Source organism: Lethenteron reissneri, chromosome 26 (assembly GCF_015708825.2).
Source record: "Lethenteron reissneri isolate LAM-NWPU_2019-01 chromosome 26, ASM1570882v1, whole genome shotgun sequence".
NCBI classification, from domain to species: domain Eukaryota; kingdom Metazoa; phylum Chordata; class Hyperoartia; order Petromyzontiformes; family Petromyzontidae; genus Lethenteron; species Lethenteron reissneri.
Window position 1 is genome coordinate 13,271,936 of NC_083804.1, and position 27,245 is coordinate 13,299,180.

Sequence of the window (27,245 nt, forward strand, 5' to 3'; positions counted from 1 at the left end):
TCCATAATTTTGTCTTATTGTATTTTCACAGAGTACTATATATAATTGTGCGTCGATCTTGGACACACCATATCTGGTGTATTCGGTAAGGTCCTTGCCAATGAACATCTGGCAGTTTTCCAGCAATAGTTGAGGCAAGCATGACTGCTGATGATACACCGAATGTCGAACTCGGTCCAGAGTTTACTTGTCTTGAATCAACGCTGCTGAAACGTGGCTTCCGAGTGACCGATAGAACGTGTTAAAAAACAAATACTTTTATTACGGCTATGGGAATGGGGCAAATTGTCTGGGCGTTTGCGTTGTCACGGCCGCGCGTGCACGGAGAAGGTTGCCCGGCACCACGCCAGTGAAGAGCGACAGGAATCCAACAAGTTTGCGTCGCGCTCTGTAAGGCAAGAGGAAGTTTTTTTTGTTGTTTTTCGCATACAGGTGGTATTTGCCCCGGCCAGGTGAACGCCTACTGCATACTTGTACAACCCCCCCACTCCAACACACACGCCTCTTTCTTTCGCCCCCCCTCTCTCTCTCGAGTGCTCTCTTCCCATTTCTTCCCCGTCGTTATATGTGAACAAGAGTTTTAAAGATACATACGCAGTTGACTCTGCGACTACTACGCAGGCTTGGTTGCTTGGTTCCTTGGTTTCCCCCCCACCCCACCACGTTCCCTACCACCCCCTCCCCACGGGCTTGGCAAGCGCACGCCGGGCGTGAGCGCTTGTGCCAGGCATGCAGGCAATCAAGTGTGTGGTGGTCGGGGATGGGTACGTCTTCTCCACCGTCTCACACACATCTCTCTCTCGCTCTCGCTGTGCGCGTGTGGAGGTCGACTCAGCCTCTGTCTAATGCTGTCCTTAAAGTGTGTATTACTTGAGTGAAGTTTGAAGGTCGTAATGGGTGGTGCTGTCGGTCGATGTGTCTATGATGTACGTCGATGTTGAACTTCGTTCGCGACGTACGTCGCCAACCGTGCGCGGGGCAGGACGACAAATTGAAAGATGAAAAGCAGTTCGAACGAAATGCGTTTTCCATTTAGAAGATGGTATTCCAGCGTACGTAGTTTTAATAAAAATTGCATGCGAGTATGTCGCCGCATTCGTACGGTTCGCTGACGGCACTTGCCCCACACGTCTGTGACGGCTGTACGTGGTGGTGGTGGTGTGTGTGGGGGGGGGGTCTTTCTTCCTTTGTACGGTTGAGCGTAGCGGAGAAGTCGCTCGTCACTAAGTGGAGCGAACAGCTGATGCGTGAAACCCGCTTGCGCTGAGAGCGCGTAACGACCGGTCGGCTCCTATGTTTCGTCTACAAGATATTCAAGTTCAAGTTTATTTATTAGATGTAGCCCTGTGAGCCATTCGGCTCTTGAATCGGGAATCAAACAAAAAAACAAAAACATGAACAATAAAACATGTTAAAGTGAATATGTGACTAAGTGCAAACAGAAAATCCTAGAAAATCAAAGTGTGAATGGGAAGGTCGTGGCGAGTTTGAAAGTCTCGCGTCCGGCCGAGTGTGGGTGGCCTCTTCCACCCTTTCGCGAAATCCACACGGTGGGGAGGTTGGCCATCTCTGCCTCGTGTCCTTACACTCATAACGCTCTTTGGGGTTTACTCCAGTTGCAGATTATCTTGTGGGATCTCAGAGCCACCCGCAATTTTGTTTCAGGTCCCATAGCTTTAAGCACGAGATTAAATGTCAAGTGATTATATATATTTTGACATTTCTCAGAAATGTTTCACATTTTGTGAACTGAATCCGTTGCATACATTGTGTAGATACCGTTTATGCTGTCAGGGTGTATTGGTAACGGATCGTCATTGTAGAGGCTTCATTAGATATTTCAAAAAGAGACATGTTTATACCTGCTCTGTTCGCATCTACCCCATGGAGTGACAGACCTTGTGGTAACCATGTACTGACCACAGCGTGCTGTTACAGGTAGTCCTCTACTTACGATGGAGATGCGTTACGACGACCCCATCGTAAGTTGAAAATATCTTAAGTTGAAGATGGCCAAGCCTACCCAGGAGTCTTAAAGAATGGTGATAATTTAGCAAAACAGAGCAATTTACAGTACCGTACTGTATAAACGATATACCTTATGTATTTATTAATTGCAATACTGTATTGCACAGTAAAATGTAAAGTAAAAACAACAAGGTAAATTCTTAGCCTACCTATATGAACTGCAATTTAATAGAACGTTTTTTCAGGGAACAATCCTATATGCTATAAAAACACTTCTAACATGCATTGAACGTATCGTATCGTGGTAACCTTAAAATGAAATCGCTAAAGCTACGTATCATACATGCATTGAACGTATCGTAACGTATCATATTGTACTGGACTCACCAAGATTTTGTCCGTCGTCTGCACACTTGAACGATGTTAGGTTGTTGATGGCAATTTTGTCGTATCGCTATCGCCATCGTAAGATCGAAATATCGTAAGTCGGACCATCGTAACTCGGGGACTACCTGTAATTGGACATCTGAAACTTATTCATATTCTTAGGTTTTTTTCGGTAAAGTCACGTAGGTAAAACATTAAAATTAATAAAAGTAAAATAAAATAAAAATCACGACGACATATGTGGGGCATAGACAAATCACTCCAAAACCTGATCTGCCACTCCAACGCCAATCTCGCTGAAGGATATTACAGTGGAATTCAGGGTAAAGCAGTGTTTCTGCTTTCAACGTCAGTTCGTGCCGGCTGGGTACAGCTCACACATCAATTGCTGCTAAAGCATACATTTCTTGTTTATACGCATACTGTAGCGGTGGTCATTGTTCAAATCCAGGTTACAATGCGTATGGAATTCACTTCTCATGACCAGTGATGGAACAAGAATGAGGATGTTTTTTTTTACTTGATCGGCTTTTTTAAAATAACTGTTGTGCTGCACATTATATAGGCCTCGTTAAGGTGAAAGGTAAAAAGCAACGAGCCGACCCTTTTACCCTTACCCCGTACAAATTACTCGATTACAGGGTAATTACTGGGGTACTACTACACATGAACAAGGTGTATAACAGGTAAATGCTAGGTAGAGCGCTTTAGTCATATAGAATACTCTCGATGATTCCAATTTTACACGCTTGTATCCTCAAATCGACTGCAAACTTGGTATAGTTATGTCATACTGATGACAATAATATATTCTATCATAAAAATATATATTTTTAAACATTCTTTTGTAAATGTTGTTTCGGCTTGGGTCTAATTGTCCACGGTCAACTCACGTTGGCTGTAAATCACTACGGCACCCTGACGTTATGGAAAGCTTTGGGGCCACTTCCTGGAGTCGTGGAGTTCTGCCATTACTAGTACATTTAATAAAAGCGTGTTTTAAAAAAGTATTTTTTAAATATTACTTAGTAAATGTAAGCCACGGACTGCGCCACGGAGCTTTTAGCGGTAAACAAGTTACCGTATTTACCGGGTAATACTTCGCGCTTCCTTTACCCTACCGGGTAATTCTTCCGAGCTACCTTTACCCTTTAACCCTTGACCTTACCCCTTGGCATGTCGACACCTTTACTCTTTACCTTTACCCTTTTACCCGGTAAAAAGGGTAAATTACCTTACCTTGCCGAGGCCTATGCACATATGTATGCCATGTAAATATAGTGATACACCATTTCATAATGGGGAATTGTGACCATCCCTACAAGCTCATACTTGGAGAAAATCACCTCAAAGGCAGGGAATTTGAGAGTAATGGACCTTGTGGTGAAAGGGCTGCTAGTTGCACTTAGAACAGTGCATTTGACACAAGGAAAGAGAATCGGGAGCAAAGCCGTCTGTATGCCAGGCACACAGACGATAGCAAATGACTCATGTTCAGTCAAGCCGCACTGCCATTTTACAGCAAGATTGGCATCATGATCACAACACGAGTTCCATTTTAAGATTTTTTTTGGCTTCTGATTAGGTCTGGGTATGTGCTAGTTCATATGTAAGACGATGTCTTCACGTGTTATTTCCAAGTTTTATCAGGATGCTTTGGCAACAGCTTTGCTGTTCAGTTGTGTTTGGGAAAAGGCGTTCGCGTGACACCGAAGTCACTCATTTCAACGGCTGCACTGATCTAAGCTGAGGAATTGTAGCAAAACCAATTTGTGCTGCATATTACAGAGCATAGCGCGTAACGACTGTACTTGAAGTCTATTTGTAAAACTAATTTTGTCCTATACACAGCAGTTCGGTTTAACAGTGGAAATCAACTGTGAAGTACATCTGGGTGAGAAAACAAATGACAATGCTTCTTCAAAGACAACGAACTAACAACATGCGTTATATGCAGGGCCGACATGTTCGTAGACCAGGACTTCGAAAGTGCACTGTCAATTTGTCTGACAATGTTACATTTCAATAGCTTTACACAGATCCTAAGAGGTGTACAGAAAAAAAGCAAATACATTTAAATGCAATTTTCTTGATTCAATTAAACAAGACAATTTCTTTTAAAACATTTACAATAACAAACATTATCTCGGTTTACCATATGTGGCGTAATGTGGAAAACCTTTGGATTGTTGCATGCCCTCATGCTTTCAGCTGACCTTCATCAAAGGTCCTGGCAGTTTGAATTGATTTCACGTCAAGTCAACCGAGCAGAGCACGGAGGCATGGGAGCCGATTGAATCGTGGGTGTGGGAGGCTGTTTGTGGTCGTGGAAGCGTGGATCCACCAGGATGGAAATGGAACGTGCAGTTCATTAACAATTATGCCAGGGCTCACAAGTAAACATCTACACAGGAGTTGACGGTGGTGTTTGTGCACTTTGTGTCAGTGCGGTGGGAAAGACGTGCATGCTGATCAGCTTCAGCAACAACACCTTCCCCGGGGAGTACATTCCGACAGTGTGAGTTATCCCTTTGTTTGCCAATGGCAGAAAAAAAAATATTTAAAACACCTTTTACATGTAAACGTTTTGTTTCAGTGGAAGTATGCGTTATTGTAGAGCAAAATGTGAAGAAAATGCATTGTCTACATTATTCATATTGTTAGCCGTGTTTTATTATGCATTGAGAATAAGGTTACCACCACCTGTCCTGGTAATCCCAGGTTCATCCTCTTTTTTGGGGGGGGTAGTTGTCCTGAGAAATTTGTAAGTATTCCCGGAACATGAAATGGGCTGCTTATTTGTCATTTGTGTAATAATTCACCACTTAAGGCAACACATTTACCAACAGTTCTCACTTCTTTTGGTATAATGAGACATTCCTCTCCCCATGATATCCTGTTTTTTGTGTACCTCAGGCGGCAGTGCTACTTGAGTCCAATGCCAATTCGTGAAGCATGGCTGTTTCGCGTAAAAGTAATTTACACACTCGCGTGTTGTGTAGCATGCTCTACATGCCAAAGCACATGGCATTCTTTCGTGAATAAAGGAGGCGCATGAGTGAGAGACTGCATCCCAATGCTGTACACGCCGTAGAAGTGAGGTTGTGTGTACATGTGGCGTGCTTGCATCAAACAGGTTCGACAACTATGCCGTCAATCTTATGGTTGATGGAAAATACGTGAACCTGGGGCTCTGGGACACTGCAGGGCAGGAAGACTACGATCGGCTGAGGCCGCTCTCTTACCCACAGACGGTACGGTGTCCACGTCCACACCCGTGGATACATCCTCACCCATGTTCTTGCACACACGCTTATGTAAGGGATTGTTTACATCCGTGTTAAGCTGTCTCCCTGCTGTAACACGTCGTGACTTGGCACTCGCCTCCATGCGCAGCAATCAGCCAATGCTGCCAATGACACATGCCATAGCAGGCATCCATCGTCTCTGGATATATGGTTTCTGAGGCAGTGGTTATGATTGTATTGGCTCTGGAGAGATGATGACATATTTGAACTTGCAGCCTGCCAAATATACGTCGAATGCTCTGATCACATTACTCCCAAGCTGGCTTACATCAGTATCTATGCATATATGTACAGTGTTGGGAATACTTTTACCTGTGTACTGAAGAGAGACAAACCATGAGCTATCCCAGTGTTATTCTAAGCTTGCTATCAGCTTCATTACATGAGACGAAGTGTCAATTCAGAACTCTTGTAGTGAAATGCATCACCTAATTTGTTAGAGAATGGTTTGTGGAAGGGATATCAGAGCTACAGCAGTGAGATTCTTTCAAGTGACCGATTTCATCCATACTCGTAGGCACTTCACTTGTCCACACACCATGCACAGAGAAATATATGTTGCATGGCAGTCCAACCAATATATTTTATTATTTATAAAAGCTGGAATGTAGCCGAATTAAGTGAAAACCCTAATTTATTATTGTGATGGATTTTTTTCGCGTATTGATAACCACGAGGAGACCCATCAACTCTGCACTTTAGAACCCAGTTTAATCACCCAGATTCAAAGCCAGGATCTCATTGGTGTCGGCTCATTGGTCTCAATCTTGACCCACCCAGCCACCTTCCTGGCTCCTTGTGTGTCCTTTCTTACATCATCAGAGTGAGAAATGAGACTTGGCCTGTAGGCAAAGGTCGCCTCATGGGTGATACGCTGTGTTTGAAAAGGTGTACTTTTTTCCATTTGCCGTACATTTATAAAGGTCTCCTAGATGACCTGGACACCGTGCATATGGCATTCACTACAAAAATTATATTAAATTTGCCTCAATATATAACATACATATTTTTCACTGTGGATACGCTTAAGCATTGAAGTGTTTTCAGTGTACTGGTTCGTTGTAGTATATGCATGATTGCACTTGCTGACGCAGTAAGGATTATTATTTGATCGGTAAAACTATGCAGCTAACTCTCTCTTTGCTTCTTTAGGACATTTTTCTCATTTGCTTCTCGGTCGTGAGCCCATCTTCCTTTGACAACGTACGCGTAAAGGTACGGCAACAGCATATTTTTTATATATTTAATTTTTGGAATTTATTATCCCAAATGTTATCACAATTGTGCTTTTGGTGTCATATGAGATGAAAAATTCATTCGCATCTCTCTAGGAACAGTTCAACTCTTCAATTTTGAAAGTTAAGTTAATTATTTAACCAGGAAGTCACACTGTGTCATAGTACTCTTTTTCAGGAGGATCCTGCATTGGCATTTAAATTTTAGATATTTTCACCCAGTTAATGCGTGTTCATACATGAAATTGGCAACTCATGGAATAGGATGTCACAGAAATACGTCTGATATCCCATACAGTGACCTCCATCTGGCCCACGCGGTAGAAGGGAGCACTTCCCCATCTGCTCTGCTTACGGGGCAATGTTTGTCGCTTTGCTACAGATTTTTTTAAATTGCACAGTGCTGTATTTAAGTGTTCTTGATGCGCTAGCTTTGATTTTTACATTTATCTTGCTTTTCGCTATTACATTCCAATTGTTTGAAAACTACGTCATCAATCTTACGGTTGATGGTAATCATGTGAACATGGGGGTGTGGGACACGGCTGGGCAGGTAAGATTATGATCGGCTGAGGCCGCTCTCATACCCACAGACAGTACGGTGTACATGTCTGCACACGTGTGTTCATCTTTACATATAGGTATCCACGTCATGAGATAAAGGAATGTCCATTCACAACATGCAGAAAGCAGTGTACCACCCCAACCTATAATATTACCTCTGGAAGGTGATATGATAAACATACTTCTAAGACCCCTTTTTCTCTGATCCAAGTGGTGACGCACCTTCTGACATCCGGTGCTTCATCGATCCCCACTGTGAATCTCCTGCCAACTACATTTTGTGATGGCTTTGCACTGTAAGAATGGTTTAAATACCAATTGGCTTAATGTATTATATGCCTCGCAATTTTGTGCACAAACCAAGAATAGATGATTATTTTTCTCACCTACACAACCCTGTATATTTGCATCAATTAGCAAGAATTTTACTTATATCCTAAAAGACAGAAGTTGTAGACAAATTATTTCATTATTACAGTGTTACAGTTTTTCCATGCAACATGTGATATTGTTTCAATCATTACATACACAAAATCACAACAAAGCATAGCAGAGAATATCAAAAATTGTAAATGTTGTGGAATCACTTATCAACACACCGATGGGCTAAAGTCGTGAACTATTTGTCTTTTGTCAACGTGACACTTTTTGTTTTACCGATTGGCCGTGTCGGGTGGTGGAGGGTCACGACACATTTATAAATAACGCGATCTAACCCAAAAGCGTTTATTATGAAGAGAATATCCTGCGCATCCCTCAAATGTATCCTCATGTCCATATACAGCCTTCATTCCATGAAGTTCACCGAGTGTTTCCGGTTTAATCTGTGTGCCTAGGATGAGGTATGATTAATGTGTGTGTGTGCGGAAATATATCTGGCGCACCCTGATTCGGCATTGGAACAGCATCAGTTACAAGAATCCTCAGGCAAAATACAGGAACGAGCAACTGAATACAGACGCAAGTGCTAACATGCTAACCCATAACCGCTAAGTTTAGCCAACAAATGTTTCTGTTTTACGAGTTTTCCTGCTTCATTAAAAAAAACACCCAATACAACAGAAAATTGGATGTACAATATATAGCGACTAAATGTGACTGTATTTAAAGACGCTATACAGAAACAGTAGATGTACAGCACTTGTATGTAGTTCGTGACCATACTTCACCACATTCGTCAGTGCGGGTTGGTGAATGCGTAGAACACAGACGAGGGGACATTGTCAAATTATTTTTCTGCATCATCCTCTGCTGCTAACAACATCGCCCAAGGGGCCGTCCATAAATGACGTCACGCACCTATTGGGGAGGGTGGGTCAGACATTTGTGACGATGTGTGACGAGGGGTGTTTGAGAAATGTGACGTCACATCGAAATGCGCAACTTTAAATGAATATAGACAACACGTTCTACTTAATTAGATAGACTTTTTAATACATGTTTTCTCTTACAACATCAGAGCGCAGCGGCACATTAAATACGCACTACAATGACAATAGTTTAAAGCGATTTGAAGCATATTTTTTTTGGGGGGGCAGACCTTTGTGACGTCATATTTGAGGGGGGGGGTCAGACCTTTGTGACGTCATATTTGAGGGGGGGGGTCTGACTTTTGTGACGCCGTGTGACGCCGTGTGACGGGGGGGGGGGGCAAAAATCGTCCAAAATTGCGTGACGTCATTTATGGACGGTCCTCAAGTAGAGCTATATAAGCAGTTGACATTTTTCTTAACACCAGCAGCAGCAGTCAGTCACAGGCAGAGGAAAGGTAAAATGGTAAACGTTCGGCTGTTGGCTGTGTGCCCAGTGGTTCAAGGAAGTGCGGCACCACTGCCCAGAGACCCCTATCATCCTGGTGGGTACCAAGCAGGACCAGCGTGAAGACAAGGACATTCTCAAGCACCTCGAGGAGAAAAGCATGCAGCCTGTGACCAATGCTCAGGGACTGAGTCTGGCCAAGGAGATAGGTGAGCTATGCAAAAGGATATCCGCACCCACTTCTTAACACGTACGTGTTCACCGCCAATCTTGCGATTCGTAATTCATTTTTGGCTTGGACCACGTTAATGATCTGGCAAGACATTTGTCACAAGAGCTACAGTTTAATGTAAACGTGCCATTTTTTATTTGAGGCTACATCGGGTGGTGGAGGGTCTTGTGACAGAAATTTTTCCAGATCGTTACGTGGTCCAATCCAAAAAATGAATTGTGGACCACATGTATACTTTGTTACTATGAGCCATAGTACGTACAGTATTCCCTCATTATTGACGAGGGATACATTCTAGAGATTCTCGTGAATGGCACATTTTGCGGGTAATGATTTTGCCTACGAAAAACCTATCTTTTTAACGAATTACCATAAGTAAATACATAAATAAGCTATTAAATGCATACAAATGATCATAACACAACAACATTGGTGGTAATAAACATTAATTAAAAAATTGGTTTGCCTCCTATCTCCCCCACCACCCAATTCCAATGTGTTTTTAAATCACTTGAGCTAGCTGCCACTTCACTGTGGCCAAGAGCTAGATTTCTCCTGGACAATGTTCTTCTTGAGTTGGCCAGAATTCCCCATGTCAGAAGTTAGGCCAAGCAGAAATGTAAAGACCTGTTCAGCTTTCGTGAATAACTTCCGAAATCAGAGAATTGTAACTTTTTCATCAACTTGAGTTCATCATCAACTTGATATTTGGGAGAATTGAGGTCAACTCACATTCACACGAGTTGAGTCGAGTTGGCTGTTCATGGAAACAAGGTATTTCGCACCTCCGATTGCATGGTTGGCGATGTACGGTGCGAAATAACTTCAACATACATACATTACACTAACTAAACCAGCCAAGTAAATATCCACCCCCTGAACAACCTGTACCTCGTTAAATTGCCACAATTAAGGAGTTCTCGTTTAATTCATGAATGGTTAATTTTTGTTTCATCTGTATAATTTCGTGTGTGCCCATTTGTTCTGTTCCATGTGCAGAAACTGGCTTGTTACATTGGCCTAAATGTAACAACAGTATATTATTAGCATATCATCACGATGAGTAATTGTCTATCCATGGCTGGGTGGCCTTCCCATTCCATCGCCACCCTCCCAGTCCTGCAATCTCACGTGAACAGATCCTATCGTCCCATTTCCACGGTGGTCGCACCGTCTGATGTATTCCCTCCTTTGGCTGCCATTCTATCACTGTCCTCGTCCATTGGCCATCAACCCTTTTCGTCAAGCTGTGTTCTGCCCAAGCCAACTTTTCTTAGCATTTGAATGGTCATCTCTATGTCTTATTCGTTTTTTATCCTCCCCCCTTGATCTAGGATATATTATTTAGTGATTCACGGCATCTTGTTTACTTTTTTAAAAGTGCTTTATAAATATAATGTATTACTATGAATCCATGTGTTCAAGTTCCTGTCACCCCGTGTCATTCCAAGCATGCACCTCTGCACGCTTCTCTGCACACGCTTCATTTATCGCTTTTTTGCACGATACAGATCACGTTTGTAAACCGCACTGCTTCACAGGCTCTCGTGGTTGTCGGTACAGTGTAGGAATTCACTTGTTTGTTCATTCAGGTGCAATCAAGTTCTTGGAGTGCTCAGCCCTGACACAGCGTGGCCTCAAGAATGTGTTTGATGAAACAGTTCGGGCTGTCATCTCTCCAGAACCAAAGATAGAGAGGAAGAAAAAGATGTGTGCTCTTTTATAACACCCAGGCTTGCGTACAATGGACATCTCTTGCACTCTGCCAAGCAAGACCCCACAACCAATGTGGGATCCTAACCCCGAAAATGCATTTTGTCAACAGTGTCAACAATGTATCATATTTAATTTCCTACAAAATAACAAGTTAAATGCAGTTAATGCTTGTAAAAATGCACACAGAGTACACGACAATAACTGTATATGTATAAGCCTCTGTCTTCATTCTATTTTGGAAATGTGGGATTTTTAATCATTACTGTATAGCCATGTATTTACGAGCAGTCGTGCAAGTGACATGCTCATCCGCTTGCTGTTTACAATTTCTGTGGCTTGGCCCATTCTAAGCTACTGCACTTGGGCAAACTAAATTGGGAACAATTCAGTATTTTCCACATTTATACAGCATTGCGCCCTTGTTGAATGTATTCTGCACTTGCATAAAATGTCTATTTTGTATTCAGATCTGTTTATTTTAAAAAAATTATTTGGTTAAAAATAGTGATGTGCTTATTTTGAACACTACAGGGATTACTCAAATACGTTACTTGCATTTATCTTAGAATGTTCCATCCTATTTACTCTCACACTGTTGTCTTGGTTGAGCTTTTATTATTATTTTTGTAATGCTTGCATGCACCGTTTTTTTAATATATAAAATATCAACAATAACCTTGCAAATAAACTCAATGGGACGGACTGCATTCAGGGCTTTTGCCCGTGGTTGTGCCACGCATTACATCGGGCACGAGGTGGCTGGATGGTTCAGGGAGCCCGTCATTGTATCGATATTCCACGTGCGTTTCGTTTGATGGTTTAACAGAATGTCTCAATTTTATTTTATTTCCCATTTACTGGATCCACGTGGATCTATTGGAAAATATAGAAATACACCATGTATGAATGCTTATTTTGGTTGTGGTGAGATGTTTTTTAAGAGGACACTATTTGCCCATCTGAACAATATTGCAAACTGTCTTAATGAATAGACAGCACATACAGTATCCAAACGAAAGACAACATATACATTATTAAGGTGGCCACCCGTGCCGATTAGCAGTCGGTTACGTACGGCGCGAAAGAAGTTCAACATACATACAAATGAACCTTATGGCGGGACCCCGGGGTCCCGAATAAACGGAAGTCAAAATCGCAATTAATTCGTTTATTTTTAGCGACTCCGTCCTACCGCGCACATAAACGCGGCGACCCACGTGGCACGGATCATTCTGTTGTGATGTCGTGTCCAAGCACAACAGCGAGGATGAATGCGCACAAGAGCTGAACAAGCGAATGCTGCACTCCATGCTCGGGTATGGGCAGGATTATGAGTCTTATCCAAAGCCGCTCAAACTGCCTACACGACTTGTGTTGCCTCCGAAACGTCGTGATTTAATGTATTTGTTTTCTTTTAACCTACGTGACTTTATTTGTCATAACGGTATGCATAATAAAGTGAAACTGCTCTCTTCATTATTATTTGTGACCTACCAATGTCTGCAGCCAGGATCAATCGATGACAATCCTATTACCTTGTCCGTATGCATCTGTGCAGATCGTTTTTAAATCCTTTATTAAATCCTTTATATTAAGTTCGCTTGCTTGCTTGCTTACGACCGTGCAAATCTTTCGGTCGTTTTTTAACCCACTTCCCGTGATCCAATCGAGCTGACATTTTCCACACAGACTCGTTGTGCTAGACAATTAATGTTCGTGAAAAAAAAATTCCCAAAATGTTACACTTTTTAGGCAAAAAATAAATATTTTACATATATTCAAATAGAACTCATTCATGGCTTTGGCTGAACGTCACAGTGTAAGAGCCCAGAGCGTAACCCCTCCACAGGCCGTGGCGGAGTAGCGCAGTTGGTAGCGCCCTCGCTTCCCATGCCAAAGGTCGTGGGATCGATCCCCGCGTCCTCCACAGGCGAATATATTTTTAAATCCTTTATATTAAGTTCGCTTGCTTGCTTAGGACCGTGCAAATCTTTCGCTCGTTTTTTAACCCACTTCCCGTGATCCAATCGAGCTGACATTTTGCACACAGACTCGTTGTGTGTGACAAGTAATTTTCGTGAAAAAAATTCCAAAATTTTACACTGTTTAGGGAAAACAAATTAAATATTTAATTACCAATTGCTTAATGGTGGCAGACAATCATCTGACCCATAGGTGGCAGCCATCTCAAGCCAGAGGACGAGAGGACTCTAGCCGCCACGCATATAAAGGATTTATAGTGAAAAACTTTGTTTTTACTGGTTATACTTATTTTTGCGGTTAAGCCATAGTCCCCACATACCGCTCGTATCAATGCGGATAAGAGGAGCGGCGACCCACTACTCTGTAGAGTGACATTGGTATAAACGCTTGTTACAATATGGACAGCGCATTGAAAACGCGTACTATTTTATTTACCGTTTACAAAGTTTGTTCACAAATCCACACTTGAGAAACACGATGATTGACAGAGGGGTCAAAACAAATTCGATAGTGTATTTAAATAGAGGTACTGCAGGTAAGTAGTTTTCAGTTTTAAAGGCATAGTCTAACAAGACAACACTTGCCACCATCCTTCAAACCCACTGGTGAAAAAGAGCAAAGTTTTTGTTAACATTATGTTTATGCTAGAGCCGGGGGCTTATGGGACGCCAGGGTCCCGCCATAAGGTTCATATATTGACCAGGTCAATACATCAGAGATGTAGGTCCTGTTGGCATACAAAACAAAAAGTTACTGTAGTTGGAAGCCCAGTTTGTCAAATTTGTGAAGAGAAAAAGCCATCAGAGCAGAATTGGTGGAAGCCTCCCAACAATGAGTTTCAAACAACGCGCGTTATGGAAAAAACTATCAGCACTTCCAGAAGAACGACAGTGGTCCTCTCGTCAAAAGCCACCATCGCAATGAGGAAATGTGACCAGTTGACAGCAGCAGTGATAGACACAATTGTGGACCGGTTTCGTCTTAATTTGAATACGCCGGCACGGCAGTCACTGCTGTTGACTTAATGAGGTCAGAGCCATTCCGCAGTTGTGTATCCCCTGCGTTGTGTGAAACCCACTCCTATTAACTTGCACTCCAATCACGTTTTTTGTACTGCTTGTTGTTGTAACGTCCTGACTCGCCCCTCGCTCATCGGATTCCGACTGCAGTCGAAATCAAAATTCGGATTATGAAACCTCCCCCCAACCCCACCCCCACGTGGGGGCAACGAAGCCCCGCCCCCTTGCCCGCAGGTACCGCCCTCTTGTCCACAAGCCCCGCCTCTCCGCGGCAGAACCCCTCCTCCCTGCGTCCCATTGGCTATCATCTCTGTAGACCCCGCCCCTTTATCGGAGAGGTCACCCCCCCTCCCCATGACCGGCCCCAGTTGAATGCCCTCGAGTCTGATTGGTGGCGCTTCGCGACTGCTGAACCAATGAGGGGCGACGACACGAGGCGGCTGCAATCAGCTGGGTCGGGTCAAGGGTCGCGACGGCCGCGCCACGTGTGGCGTAGGTGGGGGGGCATAGCAGGGACGCATCCATCCCTCACTACTCAGCAATACACACAGTCCACTCATAGCATCAGCTCACCACTACACAGAGTTCATTCAAAGCAAGCTCACCCCTTCGTGCATAGCATCAGCTCACCACTTCACACAGTCGTGCATAGCAGCATCTCACCACTGCACGCGGCCGAGCACCAACCAAATTGGGCACACACCACACGCTGCAAACTCTGCAAACGAGGCGAAGAGAGAGACACTGCGGAGACCCCCGCAGGCCGACATCTGGAGGACTTTGACGGCCGCTCTGAGCTTCAAAACTGGAAAAGAAAAACATAACATAAAGTGACCCTACGGAAAGTTGAGAGGTGGGATCATGGTTAGGCTCAATAAGAGTGCCACGTGAAATAGTTGGCTAGGGTTGGGGATACTGCAAGTGCCTGGTTCGCACAAGGTTCGGAATATGTGCGAGTATTAGTGTTTGGTAGGCTAGTCTGATTAGCGGTGGGACCAGTACTAGTGGTGAGGTTGGATAGGGGTTAGATTTGGGTCCGTTAGGGTGGTGTTTGTGGTTGATTGGGGTCAGTGTGGGTGGACCAATGTTCGTGGCTGGTTAGCAATGTAGTTATGGGTTTTGGTTAGTGGGATATATTACTCGTGGCCGATTAGCTAGTTGGTCAAGGGTAGGATTAGGGCAGGGGTCGGGAACCTTTTTGACTGGGAGAGCCATAAAAGCCAAATATTTCTAAATATATTTCATTGAGAGCCATATAGTATTTTAACGTATAATAAATTAAATGTCTTACTTTTAATGCGACTTCTGGTCACGGGATCCGTGACCCGAGAAATTTGATCTTCAAAACTAATTTCTGTTTACTTTAAAATGACACAGTATTATTAAGCAATATCACAAGTATTTTAAAATCAGTTCCAAACTGATTTTTTTTTATTATTCAACTCAAATTTGTCTGGGAGCCATATGCCGTCACCCGGAAGAGCCATATATGGCTCGCGAGCCATAGGTTCCCGACCGCTGGATTAGGGGATCGACGTACAAGTTGCTCTTCTTGGTTCTTTCGGTAAAGTCACGTAGAAGGGAAGTAATAAAATAATAAAAATAAAACATAATAAAATAAAATATGTTTTATTTTAATAAAATTAAATATTTTATTTTATTATGTTTTATTTTAATAAAATAAAATATTTTATTTTATTATGTTTTATTTTTATTATTTTATTACTTCCCTTCTACGTGACTTTACCGAAAGAACCAAGAAGATGAATCCCTGCAGTCACGAAAGCTTTAAATCGAAAAGTACAAGTTGCTGTTTGCATAGTAGGTTAGTGTCAGGTCTCGAGTTTCTCGTGTGTGTGTGTGCAGTGCGCTCCGCTATAAAGCTGCTCGCCTGTGCCTCCCATATTCACTGCAGCCACGCGCGGCCTATTTCATTGTTCGCCCGCGCTTCTCGCTACGTCGGCGGCCACGGCTGTCAACATCGCAAAACGCACAGCGGCAAAAACTTAAAACGCTCATTCATCGGGTGGGGAGGAGGGGGGGGACAAAACCCGTGTTTTGGACGGATCGCGGCTTGGCCAACCAATCTCTCGCCCTCGAACAAGCCAACCAGCGACCACCAAACTCCACTCCCCCCCCCACCACCAGCAGCAGCGCTTCAACCAGAGACCATCCTTCATCCGCTTGTGTTCGCGTTTCACTTTTGGTGGCCGTAACGCGACCGCTGTTCGTTCCAGTTCGCTGCCTCTCGAGCCGGGAAAGTCTTCGCCGGGTCCATCGCCCGAGGGCCGTGGCCATGGTCGGCTTGACGGACGCCGCGGCTTTCGGACACTTCTACACGTTCTTCTCGAAGAACATGACGCGGTCGTTGCTGCTGCTCTTCGACCTGGCGTGGAAGTTCCGCCACAGGTTCCCCTACATGTACTTCGTGGCGTCCATGGTGATGAACGTGCGGCTGCAGGTGCGCTGATTAAAAAAACCATCCTTCCCAGCCTTGTCGTCACCAACCACCCAACACCATTTGCCAGGCCCGCGCGGTGGCTTTGTTAGGTAAATGCCGTGTGTGTGTGTGTTTTTGTGTGCTGACATGTCAGTCAAGTGTTGTGTGTGTGTGTGTTTTTGTGTGCTGACATGCCAGTCAAGTGTGTGTGTGTTTGTGTGTGTTTTTGTGTGCTGACATGCCAGTCAAGTGTTACGTGTGTGTGTGTGTGTTTTTGTGTGCTGACATGTCAGTCAAGTGTTACGTGTATGTGTGTGCGCGCACTTTGTAATGGTGATGGTCTTGTGTTGGTAGTTGCGATTGTGGTGGTGCGTATGATCGTGGTGGTATTCATGATGGTGGAGGTTATGCTATTTGTTGTGAATGTGGTAATGTGATTATGTGGTGGTACAGTACTGTATGGGACTCGACAATGATGGTGAAGTGTGCTGGACGAAGCGGCGTAGGCTGTGATGACCTCGTGGTGCGGTGCTTTAAGCCAGGCCCACATTGCAGCGATGTGTTCAAATCGCGTTTTACACGGCGCGACAAAGCCACTGTCGCACAGCGAATCCAGTGATCTGTTATTACGAAGAGCTTTTAGATATTTTGGTAATCCGGCAATTTCAGAGCAACACTCTTGGAGAGATTTGTATTGGATTATTTCAATGTTTTGACAAATCGGTTCAGCCTGATTTTAGATTAATTTGTTTCGTCAAATCGGTTGGACTTAACCAGGCATTTTTATCTACCTGTAAAAATGGCTAATAAAATTACCCGTGTGTCACATCTTGACAAATGTAAAATGTGTTTAATTTTTGGCAGCTCCGTCACCAGCAATGGCGATGATCGCCAGGGCAGTGCGTTTCAAAATCTAAATATGGCTCAAATCGCTCTAACGTGGCATTTAAAATCGCCACATCTAGAGGATTAAATGTCGCTCGTAATGGCGACGTTTAAATCCCACGCATGTAAGTGGTGACGTGCTGACTGACAAACTCTTTAGAGCGCAGGTGCTGCAGTACTCTCGATTTCCGCTTGTTAACAAACAGACTGGAGTTAAAATAATGTATGTTACAAGTGCCACAAGGTCATCATCATGTTTGGCTGTGGGCGGGCAACCTTTCGGGGTTTCGGTGAACCCACACAGGACAGGTTGAATCCAGCTGTTGGGGAGGTGCAGCCATATTGACAGGCACGTTAATTTTTCAAATGCTATTAATTACAAATACGTCCAAATACGCTATTCGCGAGATTGTGTGGGTAGGCAAGGAAAAGGTTTAAGCTTTGCACCACTGGACTGATGCCATTTGAAAGAAGAGCTGTGCATTGTGTGCCAGAGTTCATCTTTAATTTCACATTGCTGCCCCACGCCGCTGTCATTTGTCCCAAAATAAATTAAGGGCCTCTTTGTTTTTCCATGTTTTGTAGTTGCTGTATTAAAACCTAATTCATCCACGTTTTGCTCAGCTATTTATCCGTAAAAGAAAAGCAGGCTTTCTCTTTATACACGCCTCTGTTGTTCTTAATATCATCACCACTTCTCTGCATTACTGTACATTGACTCGTGACTTAGGCGTTTTAGAATTACAAATACCCATAATGTGCTTTTAACCAAAGCTTAGCAGCACAGCTAACTAAGTACACCATAATCGTGTACTTTAAATAATAATTTGGCTTCTACACGTGTTTATGATTGTCTAGCTTTCAATTTAATTTGAAATTGTCGTACATCAGAGCTCTTTTGTCAACACTTTGCCATTGCAACCTGCAGATAGAATTAGTATAATGTTAAGCAAATATATTAAGTTGAAATGGACAACTGAGGTTATTACATTATTGGTGTCTGGAAGAAGTATATTGTGCCTAAACTAATAAACAATGGGTCTATGCTGCTAGAATAATTCATTATTGATTTTCTTGTGCCACGGTAACTCATGCCATATGGTTACTTACACTTGGCATCCCATGGTACCTGGTAGTACAGTTGCTTATGTATGGGACTGATACTGAATATATTACAGCAATATATACAAACAGTGCTATAAGGACTGTGTAGCCCGGGTAAATCTCTGCAACGGTCAGTAGAATGGATAACAGAGACCAGTCAAAAATGTCTAGAGCTCGCAAATCTAATTATTTAAGTAATTTAGATTATTAAACCAAATATCGGTTTGATTAATCGGCTAATCTGATGCAATTAAAGTAGTTGCGAAAAAAAAGTATCCTCTGTTCCCACGTGTGCCTGTGGATGGGAGATGATGAGTGGGATTTGGTGACATTGGTATCTTCAACGTGTCACGCTGTGGGTGATGCTTGTTGGGGGTTTCCTTCAGTAGACACGATGTAGAGGCCACCACCGTTTTGAAAGTGGCCGAGTAATCACATGCAAAATAAGTAACCAATTAAATGTTTTTGATTCATCTACTTAATAGAGCCGTAATTTTAAATAAGGCATCCTTAGATGAATTTGGGACAAAGTGTCGTTTGACCTTGAAAATAAATAAGTTTTTCTAATGTAAACTACAGCATGTATTGGTATGGCTAAAGTCCATAACCCAATTGTTGTAACTGTATGCCAACACTTGAATGGTAAATAATCAAGGGTTCAGTAATTCAATAATAATATTATGGCCGAGTGGTTATAACCATTTAAATACGTTTTAGCTTGTGATTTATTTGTACCTTTGTCAATCCACTGCTGAACAAAGGCTTCCCCATAGATGGTGTAGAGGTGGAACAAGACTGGTAAGTTTGTGATTAGAATAAATAAATAGTGTCTACATTTCACTTTTGTGCATTGTTGTTGCTTTTATAATGCCTTGTAAATGAACCTAAAATGTTTGTTCTTGTGGGGTTTTACATTTTGTATGAAAGTTGAATACTGTTGTGTGTTTCTGTCATTGTGAATCATGTTGTATTTTCTCTGCTTGCAGGTACACATTGAAATCAACCCACATTAAAGAAAACCTTGGAGTTGAAGATGTTTTATGTAAACTGGACAAAAACACTCGTCATAAGATGCTCCGTTTCGGATTTAGTTCAGGACCTTCATAGGCAAGACGTTTGATATAAGAAGAATTACCTACAATGCAATCCGTTCTGCAAACAATGCAATTGCAAAACACAAACAGTCATATTTAAAACAATGATTGTACCAAACCAACTGTTATAAGTTATGACTGGTTTGGTTTTTGCACATCAAATATAAATAAACTGTTTACACTCAAAACAGCAGGGCAGTTATTATTATTTGGAGCCTTGTATTGCTCACAAAATGCATTTGTGCTCAAATTGGTATGCCAAGGAGTTATTTTGGCACGCAATCTTTCGTGATTTTTGAATCTTAAGACACTGCTGTTGCTGTCATCAGAACCTGCCTCATTTTAGTATATTGGGAAATTATTGGATTTCTCGGTACAGAAATTGGTAACACGTTACACTGTTTACGTTTCACACCAGTAAAACATTGTGAGGTATGTGGTCTTCTCTGTAAGTTGACCCATTCAGGGTAGCATATTTTACGAGTAGGATAAGTTAAGTTGTGTAATGTCTGTAAAGTGAATGCACTTGTACAAAAGGACATGTTATGGGATAGAATGATGGTGCTACTGCATTGTTGCATTTATTGCTAAAGGTGTTATTTATAGGAATGTATAGAAATATAAATAACTATTATTTAGCATCTCCCCTGTCCATCGTGTCCTTCAACATTTGGATTATAATCAACATTATATTGCCTGACATACACACTTAAAATGTTTTGTTCAGAATTTTGCAAAACACCTGTTTTAAATTCTGTAAAAGCAAGCCTTTTTATGACTTAGAGAATTTCGAAACGTCTGTCAGAGTTTAGATTTTCACGTGCTACAGCATGCCCCTTATGCATAAAAAAAAATTAGGAATGTCGTTTTTCAAAAATGTTTTATTGGTAATTGAATAACCATCTTACTGTGGTTTATAAAAAAAAAACGCATTTCAATTGGTGGTTGACGTTCAAAGTGGACTGCAGCCCTCAAATGAATAGTGCCACCCCCCGTGATATGTGGATCAAAGAAACTACCGTACTCGAGATGCTGGTATGGCAGCAAGAGAAGTTTATGTGAATGCTGTTGCAAGAGGTCACACGTTTGGCCCAACGGTCCTGTGCTGATGATGCATGATGAATGAATGTGATTTATAAAAGTAAAAAACGTTGCATTGTTTTGTAACGTGTTGATATGAGTCACGTGATAAACACAATTTTGTAAGATAAAATGTAATGTCTGCGTGTTTACAGCCTTTAAATTCATTACCTGTGTTATAGACTAGGTACGGTGTAACAAAAATCTACATAATGTATAATGAATATTTATGACTTAAAGCTCAAAGTAGTTTTGGCTTAGACCAACAATGTAAGTAATGATTAATTATAGCTGCTGTGATTTGGAAGGTACTGGGAAAATTATATTGGGGATGTTTGTGACGTCTCAGAATTATTAAGTCAGCCAGTGTTATATTGTCATCATTCTCTTGGGTTCTTTCGGTTAAGTCACGTAGATATAAAATGAATAGATCACGACGTTTCGATCGCAACACAAGCAATCGTTATCAGGTGAGGCAGTTCTCCTGCTGTTTGGAAAGCTTCATATCAAGATTGTCATTGTATGCGAAATGGTCTTCCCATGCCATCTCATTTTCTTGTACATAAGGAACATAAAAATGTGCATATGTACATGAACATTTAAAAAGTCCAACTGCTTGCACTCTGATGCACTCTGTTTTCTGTTATATTTTTTGTCCACATTGCCAGTCCTTTTTTTGCAGTGTCATGATTCATGCTATTTTTGGCAACTTGTAACAACTCGGCCAAGTTGTTATATGACTTGTTAATTGAATACAATAACAAACATGAAATATAATTAATTGCAATGCTTTGTCAAGCCCCTGCTGGACGATGGGCTCTCCATCTCGTGTCAGTTGTTTTGGTCATACTTCACAGGTCAGTCCAGGTTGGTGACACGGTAGCTGTGGCTGAGAAGTGAAATCCAGTTGCTGGGTCAGTTGTGGAATATGCTGACCGCAGTGCCATGATCACTCAACAATAATTAACTGATGCATTTGGCAACTGTGCTTTGGTCCAGGAATAGATTTGGACCACTTTTATTCCCATTGAGCACGGTCATCTTTTAACACAGTAGGTGATATCAAGACATGTATTTTAAACCAATGTAAGCCAACTCATTTGTACAACAGCACAAGTTAAACATGACACGATTTTGTAGAAATGTCTGCCTTAATATTAACTTGTGTACATTTAATTTAAAGAATTTTTTTCATAAATGTACACTTCCCTGGTCTCCATCTCGATATGATTGTGTTGAGCTGATGTATTCAATGGCTATCCACTTGGCAGATTGATACTGCACCTCATCTGAACTTTGTTTTTTACACAACTGAAGGGCATTTGGTTGAGTTGATCCTTCCTAAGTTATGATAAATCAGCTTGAGCTTTAAGCTCAGTAGCAAAGTAGATACATGCGTCTCTGATATTGTAGGAGTGGATAAAATGTAAGCTTTTTTTTGGAGGTGGTTCCACCTCAATTTATCTGCAAAATATATAGTCTGTATTTTGTTTGTAATTGTCCATTATTAACATATTCATCTGCATAATCCATTAAGATGGAACATTTCATTTGTAAGCATGTCAAGTGATGACTGCTTGCATGAATATTGAGATTTTGATGTGTATGGATTTAGTAGCAAATACAAATCCTGGGAATGTTCAAGAAAACCAATTTATGCACGTGTTATCTTGAAATGTTTGCTTTTTCAGAGCTATTTTACAGAGCTCTGAACTTGACTGGGTTATAAATGTGTGTTTTACGTAAGAACCTATGTGGTGGTACGGTACTATGGGATATTCATGTAGATGAATGGTCCATCTGGTTTCCCAACAGCTTGCTGCTCCTGGTTGGTTAATTCTGCTAAACCTAAAGTGATGAAGTGTGAGGTACAGTATATATATGTTTCCCTCACGATACATTGGGCTACGAGCACTTGTTTGACTTAATGAAAAGTAAACTATTTCCATTACATTGCAGGGGAAAACATTTGAAATGGCTTTTTGTTTTGTAAGCTATATTTATGATTTTTTTGGTTTAGTGTTTTGTACGATAGTATTACTGTGTTTGGAAACAAATTATAGCTTCCTAAAATAATTAAGCTAGCTCATGTTGTATAAGACTTCTGATCATCTGCTCTCCATGGTTAAATTGATTGCGTGTTGAGAAAATTAAACTTCTCACTTCACTGTATCAAAAGTAGTGGCATAAAGGATAATGTCTTTTTTTTACACTTGTCAATTTCAGCTACGTACTAGTAACATCTGCAACTCGTGAGCTCTGTACTGTTAACCGTAAATGTACAGTTTTTTTTTTAAGTCTTGCCTTACTGGCTGCAACATGCAGTGACTGCAAATGTCATGTTTGTCATCGTGGCATTGAATTGTCAATAAATCCTCCAATGAGCCCAGTGACGTTTTCGTAAATGTAGTAGACTTACATCTTCGAATGCATTACATAATGAGCAGACATGGGAAATTACTAGGAATGTGTATTAATTAATAACTAGACTCGAGCATGTGGAAATATATTGTCCGATTGCAGATAATTCTAGAGCCAGTTAAATATCAAGGTTTAATAATGACTTGTCAACTTATTAAATGACTTTTGGGATATGAGTATATTATTTAAATACCAAATTTATGTGTAAAAAAATAATTGCACTGCAAACTTAAGAAAGCCAATTGGGACAAGTTAGATTGGAAAAGCAAGCTGTGTCGATTGTCTGTGTTGTGGCAATGCATGTTTTAGCTATGCATGACAAGTCACATGGTTTAGATTATTCAGTGGAAACCGCCACAGTGGCGTTTCCAGCAAGAGCGTTGGCCTGCAATTGCTCCAGAAAGCCCTGTGTCCTCAGTTGCCCCCTGGTGGAGGTTCTATGTCAAAAGTACTGTACATGGTGTCGACAATCCCATTACATTTTCCCCATCGAAAGAAGTGTGGAAGTGTTCACATAAATGGTTTTCAGAGGCAGACTTTGAAGCAATGAGCATTGGTGACTGCTGTGCCGATGAGTCTTTTTGATAAAATCGGTCCACAGTTGTCGATCACTGCTTCATTGCTGCTGTTGTCAGTCGGTCACATGTGTTCAAATGTACCACTGGTGGTGACTTTAGTGGACACGAAGATGCAGTCCTTAAGATACTGCTGATGGTTTTTGCAAAAACGCACAGAGGATGAACTCTTATTCCGTTATGGGATTTTCTCGTAAATTACAGATTCATTCGGTCAATAGGGTCGCCGCGATAATCACTTTTTCGCGATAGGATAGAAAATATCACGATATGACGATTATCGCGAAATAATTTACCCGTTACGTATTTCACATTATCGACCTGTTTTTTGGTGGTTCACTCAAAAAGCCTTGCCACAAGTCTTCTCGTCGCTAATGAATTATTGTTTACTCAGGAAAGCCTCACTCGGTATCATCACTCTTTCAGGAGGGTCCTGCCAAGTTTTCACAGAAGTGGGCGGTGATTGCTCTGTGTACGTGCACAGTATTCCAATGAATACATTTGCGGGTAATGAATGGGCAATGGTTCTCTTTCTTGTTGTACTATTAGAATCGGAGTCTTTATCCTGAAGGAATTTGACGAGCTACTTGGCTCTTTTTGCACATGTCCAGTCGGGGTGGGTCATCGAGTTACAACAACAAACAATACAAACCAACGATTGAAGTGCTAAGTAGAGAAAAGATAAGCAAGTCACTAAAATACATTTAATAGAAACAAATAAGGTATATAAGTACAAATTGTATAATGGGACCAGGATTGGTTTCAACACCCGTCCGAGATTTCGATTTAAAGCTTTCGTGACTGCAGGGATTCATCTTCTAGGTTCTTTCGGTAAAGTCACGTAGAAGGGAAGTAATGAAATAATAAAAATAAAACATAATAAAATAATTCTCACGACGTTTCGGCCACAACTCTACGTGACTTTACCGAAAGAACCAAGAAGATGAAACCCGTCCGAGATGTTAACTCCCTCGCCTGTAATGGACGAGGTTGTGGGTTCGATCCCGACCCTGACACCTGCTGAATATTTGGAGTTTGTGGTGTCTCTCCCCGTGGTCGCGTGGATTTTTCTCCGGGTCCTCCGGTTTTTTCCCTACACATTTAGAATCAACATCACTCGTTTCCAGTGTTTGGCTACTGATATACATGTCCACATGACTAAGCCACTTTACCGAAAGAACCAAGAAGATAAATCCCTGCAGTCACGAAAGCTTTAAATCGAAATCTAAGCCACTTAGTTGCGCCATCCTTTCTGGTCAGGTCGCTTCTGAGAAAGAGCCACATAGCGAGCTCACTGGGCCTTACCTGGTAAAATAACAAAAACATGAAAAATAAGAATAGGTTTTACCCTTTCTGGCAATAAAAGAGCTGTTCAGATGTTAAATACCAAATACTGTAGATACCTTTTGCAAGGAATCATGTCTGCATTAACCACATGTACTTGCAGTGAATGTATTGTCTTTGAAACTGGCCTACACCAAGACATACCTGTCAACCCCTTATAGTGCCGACCTTATTACAGACATTCAGACCTTATTGGTCACCCCGTGCCCTTATACATTTCAACGTTCATCCTATAAAGTCCCATCACAAAGGAGAAACACATAAATAGACAAACGTTTATTTTTTGCCCGTATTGAAACGGCTGTACGCCGTATGGACCTAAAACTACATTTCCCTGTACATGGGTACTGGTAAACCGTATGGGTTGACACCTATTCCAATGCATTGTCCTTGAGTTTCAAAGACAATGCCATATATTACTGGTAGGAACCTCCTGATTACACCAGCCCACAGGGGATTATTGTGTCCGTCCGTCCGTCGTGCATCCAAAAATGGGAGGGGTGGGGCTGGGTGGAGAGGGGAGGGTGGCGAGGGGCTGGGTGGGGAGGGTAGGGCTAGGTGGGGGTGGGGCTGGGTGGGGCTGGGTGGGGAGGGTGGGGAGGGGCTGGGTGGGGAGGGTGGGGAGGGGCTGGGTGGGTTGGGTGGGGAGGGTGGGGGTGGGAGGGGTGGGGCTGGGTGGGGGGTGGGAGGGGTGGGGCTGGGTGGGGAGGGGCTGGTCACCTCGTGGTGCCCTTATAAAACTCAACGTTTAACCTACTCACGCCGGCTTGTGCCCGCCCTCACAGTCGGGCATATTTGCAGAATACACCACGCCGCCGTTGACCCTGCAGGCCATTGACTGAGCAACCCAACGTTCCTACCAGCTCCCTCCGCAGGAGGAATGTGTTTAAAGAGCATGTTTGTTTGCATGTTCTCCACAAGTACTGCGTGTGGTTAATACAATACTTGATGCCTTGCAAAAGAGGATCTATTTGGTGTTTGGACATCTCAACGCCTGTTTTATTGCCCAGAAATGATAAAAAAAACTCTCATTTTTAATACTTTGAAACTGGCAAAAAGGTACCGTGATCAAGTAAATAAATAGTTTATCAACTTGTAAGGCGACAACAATGTGTTCTGTTTAACACGTAGGATTCGCGACATATCTATAATACAGTTTTTTTTGGGGGGTGAGATCGCGTAAATATAAATGTGTCGTTAAACCCACCACCACCCGACACAGCCTATTAGCAAGGTTTTGTCACCTAAACACAACATGCAATTTTGTTACAAGTACAGCACACAGGTGCGTTGGAGAGTAAATCCACAACATTTACACATTTATTGGTTACGAAAGCTTACGTGTTAAACTGAGTTTATCGTTTAAAGTTAAAACGCGAGTGCGTCGTCAAAAGGGGCCGTCCATAAATGACGTCACGCGATTTTGGACGATTTTTGACCCCCCCTCCTTCGTCACACGGCGTCACAGAGTCAGACCCCCCCTCAAATATGACGTCACAAAGCTCTGCCCCTCCCCCCCAAATAAAACATGCTTCAAATCGCTTTAAACTATTGTCATTGTCGTGCGTATTTAGTGTGGCGCTGCACTCTGATGTTGTAGGAGAAAACATTAGTTAAAAAGTCTATTTAATTAAGCAGAACGTATTCTTGGTTCTGTCGGTAAAGTCACGTAGAAGGGAAATAAAATGTTCTTGCTGTGGATTTCACACCTGATGACGATTGCTTGTGTTGCAGTCGAAACTTCGTGAGAATTTTTTATTATTTTATATTTTTATTATTTTATTATTTCCCTTTTACGTGACTTTACCGAAAGAACCAACAATATGAATCCCTGCAGTCACGAACGCTTTAAATCTAAATTTAAGCAGAACGTGTTGTCTATATTTATTTAAAGTTGCGCATTTTGATGTGACGTCACATTTTTCACCCCCCCCCCCCCCATCGTCACAAATGTCTGACCCCCCCCCCCTAGGTGCGTGACGTCATTTATGGACGGCCTGTGATGAGGCGGTCGAGCTGACGTCAGGGGGAGGGGCGGGGCTAGCGGGCACGTGACTTCACCGAGGGGCGGGGGCTGGCGGCCGTCACGTGTCCCCCCACCCACCCACCCTCCCCACTCTCGCGCTGCACGC

General features: G+C 42.3%; 2 protein-coding genes across 5 annotated transcripts; both read left to right on the forward strand.

Annotated features, from left to right (window-relative positions):
• The first annotated feature begins 496 nt into the window (after window positions 1-496).
• LOC133347715 (ras-related C3 botulinum toxin substrate 1-like) lies at window positions 497-12,683 on the forward strand. Of its 3 annotated transcripts, none has more exons than XM_061560223.1 (6): window positions 497-764; window positions 4,802-4,873; window positions 5,492-5,609; window positions 6,816-6,878; window positions 9,270-9,439; window positions 11,051-12,683. In XM_061560223.1, the coding sequence occupies exons 1-6, from the start codon at window positions 730-732 to the stop codon at window positions 11,103-11,105; spliced, it is 513 nt and encodes a 170-aa protein (XP_061416207.1). In that variant the 5' UTR covers window positions 497-729; the 3' UTR covers window positions 11,106-12,683. The 3 variants fall into 3 exon arrangements, with proteins under 3 accessions (XP_061416207.1, XP_061416206.1, XP_061416205.1); XM_061560221.1 differs by having other exon boundaries at window positions 503-764; window positions 9,270-9,429; window positions 11,045-12,683; XM_061560222.1 differs by lacking the exon at window positions 4,802-4,873 and having other exon boundaries at window positions 501-764; window positions 9,270-9,429; window positions 11,045-12,683.
• A 1,959-nt stretch (window positions 12,684-14,642) lies between these two features.
• On the forward strand, window positions 14,643-23,162 carry LOC133347716 (small integral membrane protein 10-like protein 2A). 2 transcript variants are annotated; one of them, XM_061560225.1, is made up of 3 exons: window positions 14,643-15,023; window positions 16,408-16,631; window positions 19,586-23,162. In XM_061560225.1, exons 2-3 carry the CDS (start codon window positions 16,467-16,469, stop codon window positions 19,610-19,612), a joined length of 192 nt encoding a protein of 63 aa, XP_061416209.1. In that variant the 5' UTR covers window positions 14,643-15,023; window positions 16,408-16,466; the 3' UTR covers window positions 19,613-23,162. The 2 variants fall into 2 exon arrangements, with proteins under 2 accessions (XP_061416209.1, XP_061416208.1); XM_061560224.1 differs by lacking the exon at window positions 14,643-15,023 and having other exon boundaries at window positions 16,056-16,631.
• The last annotated feature ends 4,083 nt before the right edge of the window (window positions 23,163-27,245 follow it).

Bases quoted from the DNA above. Each gene is read 5' to 3' on its own strand.
- LOC133347715 (XM_061560221.1), top strand. From the start codon at position 730: ATGCAGGCAATCAAGTGTGTGGTGGTCGGGGATGG. The intron at 5,610-6,815 runs GTACGGTGTCCA...TTGCTTCTTTAG, and splicing joins CGCTCTCTTACCCACAGACG to GACATTTTTCTCATTTGCTT. The intron at 9,430-11,044 runs GTGAGCTATGCA...TTGTTCATTCAG, and splicing joins GAGTCTGGCCAAGGAGATAG to GTGCAATCAAGTTCTTGGAG.
- LOC133347716 (XM_061560225.1), top strand. From the start codon at position 16,467: ATGGTCGGCTTGACGGACGCCGCGGCTTTCGGACACTTCTACACGTTC. The intron at 16,632-19,585 runs GTGCGCTGATTA...CTCTGCTTGCAG, and splicing joins TGATGAACGTGCGGCTGCAG to GTACACATTGAAATCAACCC.